Genomic DNA, 14,522 nt, shown 5'->3' with positions numbered 1-14,522 from the left:
AAAAGGTGGAGAACACGAAAAAAGAAGGGACAACAGAAAAAAGAAGAGACAAAGGAACTAGAAAGAGCAGAAGAAAACCAAGCAATCCAACAGCCAGCAGCAGGAGAGAAGGAGAACGATGTTCCACACATCCCAGCAGGTCTTGTGTCTGGCAGCTTGGAGAATATTTCTGCTGCGATACTGGAGAAGATGGGAATTCCTCTACATGAGGACTTCCAAACCAGTGAATTTGACATCCCTGAAGCCAGCAGTGATCTAACAGAAAATTTGCTGGATCGGATTGAGGCTGAAGCAGAGGCCGAAGCCATTGAACAGCTAATGTGCACTGACCTGGACGAGGAGGAGGCGGATAACAACCAACCTCTGGGTAAGTAATGGAAGTTAATATCTGCCAAAATTAAAAAACATGACTAAAAACTACTGAAAATAATGCGAAGACAAATTAGTCCAGCACTGACCACCAAACAGCCACATAAACATAAACAATTATCAACATCAATAAAAAAAAGTTTCACAACTACTACCAATATACTTCATAAAGCAACTCTCGAAAATGTAAAATATTAATCAAGTGTTATTGAAAACTTTGTTCTTATTGCAGAAAAAATGGAAAATCAGATGATGAGCATTAGGGCAGAAGTCATCAATGAACTGATGGAAACTTTGCTGCAGGATGTTGTAACAAACAGCACAGCTCTGAGTACGTAAAGAAAATTAATGATTGATATTATGAAAATGACAAAGCTGGAAAACTGACAGTATTTATTCATGTGAAAACAGAGAATGAGATGCTGAAGAAGATGGCGACAGCTGAAGCTGTGGCCGATGCCATCCAGGAGCTAATGAACATTTACCTGGGTGAAACAGAGGAAACAATAGACAAACATCTTGGTAAGTACAGGAACTGAACAGAGGGAATGATGATAACACAGCTGGAAAACTACTAATACCCAGATTATGTAAAATAAGGTAGTTGCTAGGGTGTTGCTAGGTGGTTGCTATAGTATCCAAGGTGGTTGCTAGAGTGTTGCTAGGGGGACTTGTTAGGTGGTTGCTATGGTATCACAGGTACTTGTTAAGGTGTTGCTAGGTGGTTGCTATGGTATCTGAGGTGGTTGCTAGGGTGTTGCTAGGTGGTTGCTATGATATCCGAGGTGGTTGCTAGGGTGTTGCTAAGTGGTTGCTATAGTATCCAAGGTGGTTGCTAGAGTCTTGCTAGGGGGGCTTGCTAGGTGGTTGCTAAGGTATCACAGGTGGTTGCTAGGGTGTTCCTAGGAGGTTGCTATGGTATGCCAGCAATGATATCAGAAGTGGTTGCTAATTGCTAGGGTATTGCTAGGTGGTTGCTATAGTATCCTAGGTGGTTGATAGGTGGTTGCTGTGGTATCCAAGGTGGTTGGTAAGGTGTTGCTAGGTGATTGCAATGGAATCACTGGTGGCTGTTAAGGTGTTGCTAGGAGGACATAACTAGAATAGTGCATTTCCCATAAAAAATGCAGAGTGATTGCACAGCTGGTTGCTATGGTATCACAGGTGGCTGCAAAGCCGTTGCAACGTGGTTGCTATGGTGTTGCTAGGTGTTTGGTATGGTACACTAGGTGGTTCCTAGGCGGTTGTTATGGTATTCACTAATGTGTTGCTAGAAGGTTGCTATGGTATCCAAGGTGGTTGCTGAAGTGTTGCTAGATGGTTGCTATGTGCAGTGATTGTGCTGCTTAAGCAGTTTGTGAACGGTTGTTAAGGTTGTTGCCAGGCGGTTGCTGTGGTATTTTATATAGTTGCTGTGGTATTCGAGGTGGTTGCTGAGGTGTTGCTAGATGGCTGTTATAGTTTTCCAGGTGGTTGCTAGGGTCATGCTAAGAGATTGCTAAGGTGTTGCTAGGTGGTTGCTAAGTTGTTGCTAGGTGGTTGGCATGGTATCACAGGTTGTTGCGAGGGTGTTGCTAGGTCGTTGATGTCCCTGGTGGTTGCTAGGGTGTTGCTAGGAGATTGTTGTGGTATCCAAGATGGATGGTAAGGTGTTGCTATGGTATTACAGGTGGTTGTTATGCTGTTGCAAGGTGGTTGCTATAGTGTTGCAAAGTGTTTGGTATGGTATCCCAGGTGGTTGCAAGGCGCTTGCTGTGGCATTTGAGGTGGTTGCTAAGGTGTTGCTAGATGATTGCCATGGTATCTTAGATGGTTGCTAGGATGTTGGTAGGTGATTATGGTATCCAAAATTGCTATTAAGGTGTTGCCAGGTGGTTGCTGTAGTATCCTAGGTGGTTGCTCTGGTAGCACAGCTGGTTGCTATGGGATCCCAGGTGATACCCTATGGTGTTGCAAGGTGTTTGGTCTGGTATCCCAGGTGTTTGCTAGGCAGTTGCCATGGTATCTGATGTGTTTGCTAGGGTGTTGTTAGGTGGTTGCTGTAGTATCCCAGGTGGTTGCTTTGGTATTGCTAACAGGTTGCTGTGGTATCTAAGGTGGTTGCTATGGTAACACGGGTGGTGGCTAAGCAATGTACAATCACAAAAAAGAGAACTAATCTACACACATTTAAATGGAAAACAGTTGGTTTTCAAATTTTGCAGCAAGCAGCACAGCTCTGGGTTAGTATGAAAAATGAATAAATGACATCATGAAAATAACAAAGCTGGTAAACTGATGGCACTGATTCATGTGAAAACAGAGAATGAGAAGCTGAAGATGATGGCTGCTGAAACAGAGGCCGAAGCCATTGAGCAGCTCATGAACATTTATCTGGATGAGACTGAGGACACCATGGAGAAACATCTGGGTATGTACAGAAACTGACCTGATGGCCTGATGACAGGAATAACTGCTCATATTCTATGGATATAAAAGAAGGTACTCAACTTAATAAGAAAACTATTAAGCAGAGGTTATTGAAGAGCTAATGCACATTGAGCTTCAGGATACAGAAACCGAAAATCTGGGTGAAAAAAGAATACCATAACAAGCTAACAATCACAGGGATATCACTTTAAAAATATTAATTCATAATGATACACTGCACAATATTTGTTCATTTGTGTTAATTAAAGCTGTTCACATGGTTGTTGATTTCTGCAATTGTTGATATTTATTCATGTTAAAGCAGAAGATGAAATGTTTGAGGTGACACTCACTGAAGCTGAGGTTGAAGCCGTTAAAAATCTTATGCTCCATTTCCTCGACAATATGGAGGCTGAATTGCTGGGTGAGAAATGGAAATTGATATACAATAAACCCTAAATGACAGATTTAAAAAAAAAATTTGATTTATAAAAGTATACTGAATAACAAATGCTTAATAAAACTATTCACATGATGTTCAAGAAACTTCTATTTTAGAATGAAAGGAATCTGCTCATTCACAGATTCCTTCACTTTACCATCACAATTGAGAAGTAATACTAGCTTTTGGTGAAGTTTAATTAAGAATTTATTGAAAATTCTGTTTCTGTATCTTTGAATCAGGATGTGAAGTGGTGAGTGCTGCAGATACTGAGGCTGAAGCCTCTAGACTCAACATGCAGACTCATCTGGATGAAACGGACACATCTAATGACCAACCTCTGGGTGAGTAGTGCAAATGAACACCAGATATCATAAAGAAAATAACAGCTGAACTGTTAAAAAACAGTAGCAAAGAAAGGCCTGTTCTCTGTTCACAACCTGTAGATTCATTCACTTCTTCATTACTTCATTAATACTCATGACTACAGAACCAGTAAATCATCTGCAATGTTAAATCAAATGTTTAAGGAACTTTCTTTTACTGTGGCTTTAAAGTGATGAACTCTGCAGATACAGAGGCTGCAGTCATTACACAGAACATGGAGATTCATGTAGATGAGGCAGACACTCCTAATGACCAATCTCTGGGTGAGTAGTGGAAAAGATCACTCGATATCATGAAGAAAATAAGAGCTAAACATTCGAGTATCAGCACTCCTCCCCTGAAGTTCATCTTCAAATGTCACCAACAAAAATGCATACATAATGCCAAATGTCTCCTTTGTTCATTTTTACAAAGTGAACATTAAAAATCTGAATAATTAATACAAGACTTGATGGAAAATTACGATATGAATTATTGAAAATGACTTATACTGTTGAAGTAATAGTAGCTGCTGGTGATGTTCAGTCAAGATTCTATAGACAATTTTGTTCCTGTATCTTTGAATCAGGATGTGAAGTGATGAACATGGCAGATACTGAAGCTGAAGCCTCTATACACAGTATGCAGACTCATCTGGATGTCACAGGCACATCTGATGACCAGCCTCTGGGTGAGTGGTGCAAATGAACACTAGATATTATGAAAATAACAGTTGAACTGTTAAAAATGTCAAAACTGGATTTAATATAACAATATCAGCACTGATCCTCCAACGACCATCTTCAGCCTTCACCAAGTATTGCTACATAATACTGCATACATAATACCAAACATCCAACTTACATCAGGATTTAATGAATTATTCTGTCTACTGCATGAAAAGATGTGGAAACGAAGTCTGATGCTGAAACAGACTGGAACACCATTAAAAGTCTGATGGCAGATCTGCTGAATGATGTCTAGAGAACAATTGACCAGAGTCTCGGTGAGTATAAGAAAAACAGATATTGAGGACATAAGAAGCTGTACAACTGCTAATTCTTTCAACATTTGAAGCAGGAAATGAGATGCACAAGGTCACCGATGTTGAAGTAGAGGCTGATAATGTTAACAAACTGATGGACATTCAGCTGGACGAGACAGAGACTACTTTCAACCAAGTCCTTGGTAAGTAATAGAAACCGCAATTTATTAAGAATGAAGTAGTTAAACTTTGGCTATAGAAGCCAAAGACCATCTTCAAATGACACATACTCGCACCAAATATTATGATACCAAATATCTCCCCTTTTGTTCCTTTTTGAAACATGAACATTTAAAAACTAAAATAAACAAATCGCTTTTTTACTTCAAAATCTGCAGGAAAAGATGTGGAAATAATGATTGATCATGAACCCATAAAAAGTTGGGCGGATTTCATGGATGAGACTGAAGAAACCATCAATGAGGGTGGTGAGTAAAATGTAGAGATGGCACAACATTAATCGTTTAAATATTAGCTACAAAGCCTTTGTTCCAAGTAAGATTATTGAAGATTAGCTTTGTTGCTGTTTTCTCTGATTTTTTCTACTAGCTGAAATAGAAGCATTGAAGAACGTCTTTCCTGTGTATGAAGACACAACAGATCAACAAAAGAGAAACACCAGGAGAGGAACACGCGGGAAGGGTCAAAGAATAAATTATAAAAGAGACCAAGAAGAGAGGAAGAGTGAAATAGATGAAGAGGAGAACAGCACCAGAATATCAGCAAACAGAGGCATCCGAGTGGGAGCTGTAGGTCAGTGGAGACATCATCAAAGATTTGTAAACACAAGAACACCGTCCGAGAACTCAGGAACCTGTGAAAAAGCACCTGAAACTGATCTTCATCAGCAGAGGAGGGCACAGAGAAAGGAGGATAGGAGAGAAATACGCTATAGGAAAGCAGGACATCTGCAGAGAACTCTACAAGCCCCCCCTGAGGAAAAGCGTGCTCCACAGAAAGACTGCAGAAAGGATGGAGAACAAGTATATGGAAAGAGAAGAACACAGCCAGAGAACTTCTGTGAAAGAGCACCTGAAAAACTGATCCTCATCAGCAGAGGAGGGCACAGAGAAAGGAGGATAGAAGAGAGACTCGCCATTGGACAGTAGAACGTCTTCAGAAGACTCTACAAGCCCCTCCTGAGGAAAAGAGTGCTCCACAAAGAGACAGCAGAAAGAACGGAGAATGTCTAAGAGTAAGAAATCGGGCAGAAGACCCATCCTAGATCAGTGGACAAGCAGAGAGACAGAGGACCCAATTCAGTTGGGTGCAGAATGGATGAGCATGGCTGGAGAGTAGCTGCTCAATGCTGGCAGAGAGAGTCCAGATTCCAGAGGAGGGATGGTCCACAAACTCCTTCATACAACGGAGGACATGTGAGCGAAAGAGGAACAAGAGGATATCCTGCTCAGCGTACTCCTGCGCGCACTGAGAGAAATGAACAGACCGTGAGAAAACCGCACTGGTGGCAGCATGATGACCACTCTATAGAACCTGCTGAAAGAGAAACTGGAGAAAGACATCAGAATAAGACATGGAAAAATGGAAACAGGCAGTGGAAGAGTGGGAGAAGAGCCAATGCTTCATACTGACCAGTGAAGAAAACCTTTAGAACAGCCTGAGAAACATCAGCAAAAACACAAGCTGTTAAAAACAGAAAATCATAAAATTGTGAAACGTTCACTGCTGGAGAAGACATTAATTATGACTCTACAGAGCTGATACAGACTATTAACTCCACTTTTATGCTACAGCCAATCAAATACATCTCTTAAACAGCTATCCCACTGGAGAGAAATAAGCAGAACAACTCTTTTAAACCCTAAAACCAATAAAAGACTTGCAGCATATTCTGTTGGAGCCTCTTTTACTAGTCAGGGTTTTGCTTTTCTAATGCAATTTCAGCCATTTTACACACAGAGTACTTAGTGGATGAGGAAAAGCAGGTGGAAACTATGAAACTACTTTCCCACTCTGAGCTTAACTCTGGGATCCTCTACATTCCTGCATGGGCAATATGACAACATTTAGCATTATCGTGATAAATTATGTCACAACATGCTTTTCTAAGGTGTGTTGGTTATTTTGTAGTGTTTTGTCCTTTTTCCTTGTTTTTTCCCTTGTTTTTCCTTGTGGGAGTCAATGGCAAAGTAAAAGCTGTGCGTCTGAGCTTCTGTTCAGACTGGGTGAAGATTAGCAGAGATGGCTAAAAACAGAGTGCTCTTCAAAAACATCATATTTTCTGTGTTCTGTTTTGTGTTTTGGTCAGTGACCATACTCATGAGTCATAGGCAGTGAAAGTGGCAGAAGTCCTATCGATTTCGGGTTGCGTAATACCTAGGTTGCGAGGAGTTGGCACAACGGCGTTCATGGTTCCAGTAACATGGGGGATAGTTCACAAATTAATTCTGTGGAACAGTGTTCCCGAGTTAAACGTGCAAACGTGTCTGTTTACCCAAATGTGTGGAGTTTTTCCAGTCTAACTAAACATCTGCAGTTGACTCTCAGCCATGTATGCTGATTGAGATGCATTTGAGGGAGACTTATCACAGATGTTACGTAAATTTGTTCAAAGAAAAAGGAGAAATTGTGTAAGAAGTATGGGATTACAGCAGAATCAGGATGGGGTTATGGTTCTGAGCAACAGTGTAAAGAAAAGGGACACTGAAGGGTGTGTTCAGGTGTTTAGACAGTGGCACTGTTTTTTAAGAACAGAGCAACAACAGCACATGGCGCAAACTCAACACACTATCGGTGACCAGTAAGCAAAAGTTGAGTTACTTGAAACAGAAATGAGCTGCTGAACCACGTTGATACAAAGGAAAAGCGAGTGAACCCCTCTCATGAGAAAGGCAGTTCTGTTTAAGCTGGTTTTGATCTGACCTTCACAGAAACAGCTGCAGGAGTATTCAAAGGAGAAAGGTCAAAGCATGAGCCTCTCAGCCTGGCAGAAGAGTTCAAACCTGGCATTCAGAATGATCCAGAAAGTCAGTGCACTCAGCGCATTGCTGAAACAGTTTTACTGTATGGGGGCTATTCTGACTGTGCAGCTACTGATGATGTAATAAGCAGTAAAGTCGATGTCACTCAGAGAGCTGTTGGTGAAACGTCACAAGCTGAGGTGTCACAGCTGCACAAAACAGCTGTGTTACAGTATGTTTCCCATGAAACAGTGAGTCAGCAAAACCGGGGAACACATGATAATGCATCCTATTACTGCAGTAAAATGGGTCCTTGAACATGCAAATGCAAGAAGTTTGAGCCAAAGAGTAAAGCGAGTGGCTCATGTAGGTGTAATCACTGCCAGAGAAGTGGCAATTGGCTCTGCTCTCACAGTTTCTAAAGTTTTGTAATTGCCTTTAAATATAATACATAATGCATCCTATTACTGCAGTGAATGGTTACTGTTCATCATTAATGATGACTGCAATGTCTGATTCTCAAGATGGGGTTGTTCAATAATGTTGGTCAAATGTTGCAAATCTGTCAAGCAAATCAGCTGTTTCCCTTAGCTGTTCATGCCTGTGGTAGAACCATTATGAACAAATATCCTTAACTGATGAGCTTATGTTCAGACATAACTAAAGTCTGTTACAGATGTGTGCTTTTGTTTCAACATGGGTTCAGGATAGCATGAGCAAACTGCCAACCGTCTTTACAGTGAAGGTTTAGAATGAGCTAATCACAAAACTGTCGAGTTTATGTTAATGAGTGAAGTTCTGATTTATTTCAATCAAAGTTTGATATTAGCTCATCTTTTAGATTTGACAATAGTACTAGCCTCACCATAGCTGATCTGGTCCAGATCTGTAAAACAGATAAAGATTGGTAAGGACCACTGTTGGTTTGATGTTAGAACAAACAAGAGAAATAATGTTTAAAAATAGCAGGGGAACATTTGCTTTTAAATGTAGTAAAGAATGATGTGCAGATTACCAACATCTCACCTAATATCTATTTTTCAATTGGAGTTTGGAAGTTATGTAATAATACATATGAGCTAAGATGAATCATGTAGACTAACTGGAGTAGTCGGTACTTAAGCTTTGAGACCTTTTAAACATTTTTTTTGTTTATTTTTTATGGTTATGTGTAATTTGTTTTGTATATTTCAAGGTTCAGGGTGTCTAAACAGTTTTGGGTACAGACACCTGTTGCTGAAAAAGGTCACTAGCTTTATCTTGTTCACATAATGTTGTGCTGTGTTTTAAATATATAATATTTTATTTTAGTTTTTTCAGCAACAGAAAAGGTTTAGAATAATCCCCTGAATACCCGGGTTCATCTTTAGCATAATCTAGCATAGTTTAAGTCTACACTTAAAAAGTAATGCATTGAATGTACTTAAATGAAAAGTTTTGTCATCATTATTATTATTATATATGTTGTTTCAGTGTATCATATTTTTAGTGTAGCTATCTTGTGTAAAAACTGCATATTGAGTGTTTTGTAGAAGTGCAGACTTTAACCGGTTGTGCCAATAAATTTTTAAATATATTGATGTGTCTTTCAGCAGTTTTAAATTAACAGTTCAGTTTACAAGTGTTTTGCTGTTGCCATGTACAACAAACACTTTTGAGTTTGTTAGTCTAACTAAAAATGTTTTAATAACTAATTTCAAAGCATTTTTTAGTTGGCAAGTCTAACATCAAATTTGGAGTTACCATTACTTGATATATCAAGTTCTGCTAACTTAAAATACTATGTTATGATTAGCGATCTGAAAGTTGAGGTGACTGAGCAATTTAAATTTAGCTCACCTTTTAAGATCTGTTATGCCAAATTAAATTTCTAAAAAGAAAAAAGGTGCTGAAATCAGTTACTTGATTATTTTAATTTGGAGTCACCTAAGTGTAAAGATTCAGAGAATCTGCACAGTTTCCTGGAAAGTATTAAATACCTGGAATAATTCACTATATAAATAACTTCATGAGTGGATATGTCAAAAGAAAATTATATCCTTTCATTCATGTGCATGTTTCACGTTTATATTGAAACATCGTTTGGGGCAGAGGGTTTATTCATTGTGGCAACACAAGATGCAGTATAGCAAATATTCACCCACTAGAGGGCGCCTGTGACCCATTTTGTTTGTTCTCAGAATGCAATTTAGACAGCCAGTCTGACACCAGTCTAGATTGTGCCCATTGACTCATGGCTGCCAGCACTTAGTTATTGAGTACTTAGGCAATGATATTTGGTATGGAATGGGATTCATTTTTGGATACTCCACTGGAAGTGAAGTAATTTGGTCTGTACCATAAGGGCATTGAATTTCCATACTCAGTCTTTCATGCAACAAGTCACAGACGAGAGGAGTGATGTACAGAAAATAGCTTAACATCATATTGAGATAATATAGAGCACTACAAATGGATACCAATTGTATTATTTTAATATTATCTTTAAATATTCATATTAAATAGTTCAAGTAAAGCAGATGTTCAAATGTGTAAATGCAGATTTTTTCAGTTTAAATATTCATTTACTTTAATGAAATATATAAAGTATGACTACATCTGATGTCTTTGCAGAAGAAATAGGCAAGGTGAGAAAGTGAATTTTTTTATAGTAATATATAACTTTTTTTATTTTAGTTTTCCTTTTTGGTTAAAAAGGGTTGGCAAATTAAGGGTTGAATTTTACAAAGGTTAATGAGTTAAGGGTTAGGGTTCAGGGTTTGGGATTAGGGTTAGATGTGGTGGTCAAATAAAGTGGTAGTATGCACAGGTGGAGAAAGACTGTTAAGACTAGAGAGGGTCAGTGTTGGTTGCCATTGGGTATAGGAATATTTGCAAGTTCCACATTTATTAATTCCACACTCATTTGCATACTAGCATCTGAATGGCTCCAGAGTTGCAAGATTTAAGATGGAATATCTTTTGAACCGTACCTGCGATCCAGGTGCGTGATGGCTCGTTTTGGTCGGCCTATCTGTACGCTCCTAACATCCAAATATGGGGGCTCTAGGCCCAAATCTCAAGGAAATATGACCTTTGTCCCTATCCATAATAGTGGTTTATTACAGACGGGACGTTTTGGTAAACTGTGAAACAAAGTGGGTTGAAATGCAAAGCTGACCAATCAGACTCATCTGCCACAGCTTGCACCAATAAGGGTCAGAGTGAGAGTTTGCTTGAAATCTGGCTAATGTGCATCATATGCGGTGCATATATAGCAAACATTCATCCACTATAGGGACAGCTTGGCAATAGCCGTCCATTTACAGATGGACTTGGGCACAGGCCATGGGGGTTGGATTTGTGGGGACAGAGGTTGCGGTTAGGGGTTAGATTTGAGGGATAGGATTTGGGCAGCTGTAATCAGCTGTAAACTGGGGGGCAGTTGTGGGCTGGAGGTTAGGGAACCAGCCTGAACCAGACTTAAGTGCCCTTGAGCAAGGCACCTGGGCTGCCCACTGCTCCAGGCAAGTGTGCTCACTGCCCCTAGTGTGTGTGTTCACTAGTGTGTATGTGAGTGTTTCACTGCACAGATGGGTTAAACGTGGAGATGAATTCCCTCGTAAAAAAAAAAAATAATGATAAAAAAAACAAGGGCTGGATTCAAGGGTTTGGCATCAGGATTTGGGTTAGGTTTGGGCTGGGTTTTGGCCAGCTGTAATCAATGGAAATTGATGCTTATGTTAATGATGAAAGAGTGAGAACGGTTAAACCTGTAAAGAAGCATCACTAAAGCTTATTTCAAAGGTTGGAGACTGCAAAGCATTCAATATTTATGTTCCAGGAGATTTTGGGTAGCTAAGGTGTTTGTAAAAATTTTCATGATTTCTCAGAGTAGGACAGGCAGGGCAAGGCAAACTAAGGGTTACATTTTGTGAAGGGTTCAGTGCTTAGAGGTTAGATTTAAGGGTTTGGGGTTAAGCTTAGGTTAGGGTTAGGGTCAGGTTAGAGTTAAGGTTAGAATTATGACAAGGGTTAAATTTAGGACCAGAGTTGGGGCTGGAAATGAGTTTTGGGTTGAGGTTGAGATTACATTTAGGGACAGGATTAGGTTTTGGGTTGAGACTGAGATTTATAAATTAGCCCCATAGAGACACTGCCTGTAGCTGGACTACAGTATTGGCCATTTAAGGATTTCCTGCACTCTAGTAGGACTCAACAGAGGCTTACATTTTTAAAAATCTTAATTTTTAATCAAAGTTATTTTTGTTTCAAAGTAAACGTTATGTTGAAAACATGACTGCAAATTCTAATGTCAGTTAATTTTCGATACAAGCCCTGACCAAGCCCCATGTTGATCAGACCAAGGGATCTCATAGATCTGTATATAGTGGCTGACGCTGGTAGCCAATACTGGTCTTTTAAAGTAATTCAGTAGAATATATAGGTTAGCTGAGTATATTCAGACGTCCTAGTTGCTGTTTTAAGTCTTCTGCTTAGCCCCACAATAGGCCTTTTTCACACTTGCTGTTTCCGGGAGGTTGGAACAGACCGAAGCAGTGTTTTCGCACTTCCGGTTTAGATTAGCAATGGCGGAATCCTCTCGTAGGTGTTATTGCAGCGTTCCTCGCTGCTCTAACTCTAAACAGAGACACCCTTACCTGAGTTTTCACGATTTCCCGAAAGACAAAGAATTGCGGAGGTCGTGGGTGAGGTTAATAAGGAGGGATGAAGGTCCTTTGTTTAATATAGTCCGCGGGAGCACTTTCGTATGTAGCCTGCACTTCGAAAGTGTCGATATTTACGTTTCGAAAAGTGGCAGGAAACGACTGAAAACCGGTGCAGTACCTCGCCGTTTTTCCTGGAACAACTGGGGGAATGACCACATGTCTCGGGAATCTGCCTTTGACCGCGCTAGCGCTCGTTTTGGAGTCGACGTTCGTGGAGGGAGTGCTGCTGGTCAGGCTAACGAGGTTTCTACCGTGGATGCAGTGGTCGAGCTACAACACACAACAGACCACAACTACTACGCGTGTTCCCCTTCTGGTAGGTATATGCAAATTAACGTAGCTTTTGTGTTTAACGCAACGTTTTACATCATCGACTGCAGTCTTTTATTTTAGCTTACATTGAACCTATTTGAAGTGGAGCTACAAGTCTGATGTAGCTAACTAGCTAACACGGTTTGCACGATGCTACACTGGTAGCTAGCTAGCTAAGTTACTTTAGCGTCTATGACCCACTTCCTCGTTTACTACATTAGCTTCGTGGCTCCACTACAAAACTGAATAAGCAAACTTTGGACGCCAAACATATTTTGTATTGTAATTATTTAGAGAAAGGAAGGAAGTTGTTTATTTCTGATATTTTGCTCCTCACTACACACATGGGCACGTATACATTAAGCTACGCAGAGTAGGATTGTTGATCCAGGATCAGAGTAAAGTCATAGTAAGTAATAAAGAAATCTGAGCCAAGATCAGCACTCTTACTCTGAGAAGCTTCCTGATTAGGGGCCCTGATTCAGATAATCAAATGCAAGATAAAGAACTGATCATTTGGGTTGGATGTTTTGTAGGAGGGCAAAAACACTATTACCTAGCTTTGTTTGTGCACTACCTCTGCTCTGCATGTTTTGACGTTCTCCCTGCTCCAACACACGATTCAAACAATCAAAGTTATAGGCCCTTCTTGAAGTCATTGTGGTGCGTTAGTGTCAGATAAAAACTGAATGTCTCAATTTAAAGAACAGGACAACTTTAGTTTTTCCCTAACTCTTGTGTTTTTCAGGTGCATTGGAAGCTGCTGCTGTAAGAATCAGAAAATTGGAGGCCAAGGTCAGAGAATTAGAATCTTAGCTCAGGGACCTGACTGCCACAAATCTACAAATCAACAGATTTTGTGCAACTGATGAAGAGTTCAGATTCTACACCCGTTTTCCATCAGAGAAGGTCTTTTGGATCTTTTGGGAATCTGTTGCCCCCTCAGCATCAAGATTAGTGTACTGGAGTAAAGCACAGAGAGTTGACCATGTCATGGAAATTGAGAAACCCAAAGTCCAAATCCAAACCGGAGACTAACACTTGTGGATGAGTTGTTCTTGTACTGCTGCCGTGTTGCAGTTAGCCTGAAAGAAAAGATCCTAGCAGACAGCTTTGGTGTCAGCACTACAGGTGTAAGCAGAGTGGTCATCACATGGGCCAACCATTTGTGCCTTGTCTTGGGGTCAGTGCCAACCTGGATGTTAAGGGAGCAAGTCCAAGCAAGAATGCCAGAGAAGTTAACACGGCACTGTTCAAATGTGAGAGTGATTCTGGACTGTACTGAAATCAGATGTGAAACACCATCACTTACGCTTCAGTCTGAAACCTTTAAAAAAAAAAAACACCATGTTCAAAGCCCTGAAAGGTGTTGCACCTTGTGGTGTGATCACCTTTGTTTCAAAGCTCTTTACAGGATGGAAACGGAGCAAACACAAGCCATAGCTCATCTCAGAATCCTGGTGGAGAGAGCTATAAGGAGAGTCAAGGAATACCACATCTGGGATACAGCCATTCCTCTCACCCTTTCAGGTTCAGTCAGTCAGCTATGGACTAACTGTTGTTTAATGACCAACTACCAAGGTCCATTAGATGTGGAAGGTGATGTACCTGTTTGAATTATTCTTGTAACACTGGAAATAAAACTATTCGTTGTTTATAGTTTTAATCATTTAATTAAATGTTCTTTTCTACATAGTTTGTGTTTACACATTTATTTTGTAAAACATGGCATTCCTAAGACAGCATATTTGAGAGGAAAAACAGAACAATACACATGAGTACAATAGCATAGGTACATAAGTTAGCAGAACTACTGATATTAATACCTAAGAACACATAATCCAAACCCTGGGCCTGGAGTACATCTTGGCCTACACATTTTAGTGTCTATTCTACTGTAACGCCAATGTCAACTCAGGAAGTGCTTGTTAATGAGCAGATTCCAAATA

General features: G+C 40.0%; 1 protein-coding gene across 1 annotated transcript; it reads left to right on the top strand.

Annotated features, from left to right (window-relative positions):
- Positions 1 to 12,120: 12,120 nt before the first annotated feature.
- LOC118807272 (THAP domain-containing protein 2-like) lies at positions 12,121 to 14,264 on the top strand. The gene is made up of 2 exons (XM_036569235.1): positions 12,121 to 12,577; positions 13,322 to 14,264. The coding sequence occupies exons 1-2, from the start codon at positions 12,121 to 12,123 to the stop codon at positions 13,387 to 13,389; spliced, it is 525 nt and encodes a 174-aa protein (XP_036425128.1). The 3' UTR covers positions 13,390 to 14,264.
- Positions 14,265 to 14,522: the final 258 nt, after the last annotated feature.

The sequence above is a fragment of the Colossoma macropomum genome, unplaced genomic scaffold, assembly GCF_904425465.1.
Source record: "Colossoma macropomum unplaced genomic scaffold, Colossoma_macropomum, whole genome shotgun sequence".
In the NCBI taxonomy this organism is placed as follows: Eukaryota; Metazoa; Chordata; class Actinopteri; order Characiformes; family Serrasalmidae; genus Colossoma; species Colossoma macropomum.
The sequence above is the reverse complement of the archived record's forward strand: the minus strand, read 5'-3'. Positions and strand labels throughout refer to the sequence as shown.

What these genes read in the sequence shown, in the direction of transcription:
- LOC118807272 (XM_036569235.1), top strand. Translation starts at nt 12,121, where the DNA reads ATGGCGGAATCCTCTCGTAGGTGTTATTGCAGCGTTCCTCGCTGCTCT. An exon ending in CTACGCGTGTTCCCCTTCTG is followed by an intron (nt 12,578 to 13,321) that starts GTAGGTATATGC and finishes TGTGTTTTTCAG; the next exon opens with GTGCATTGGAAGCTGCTGCT.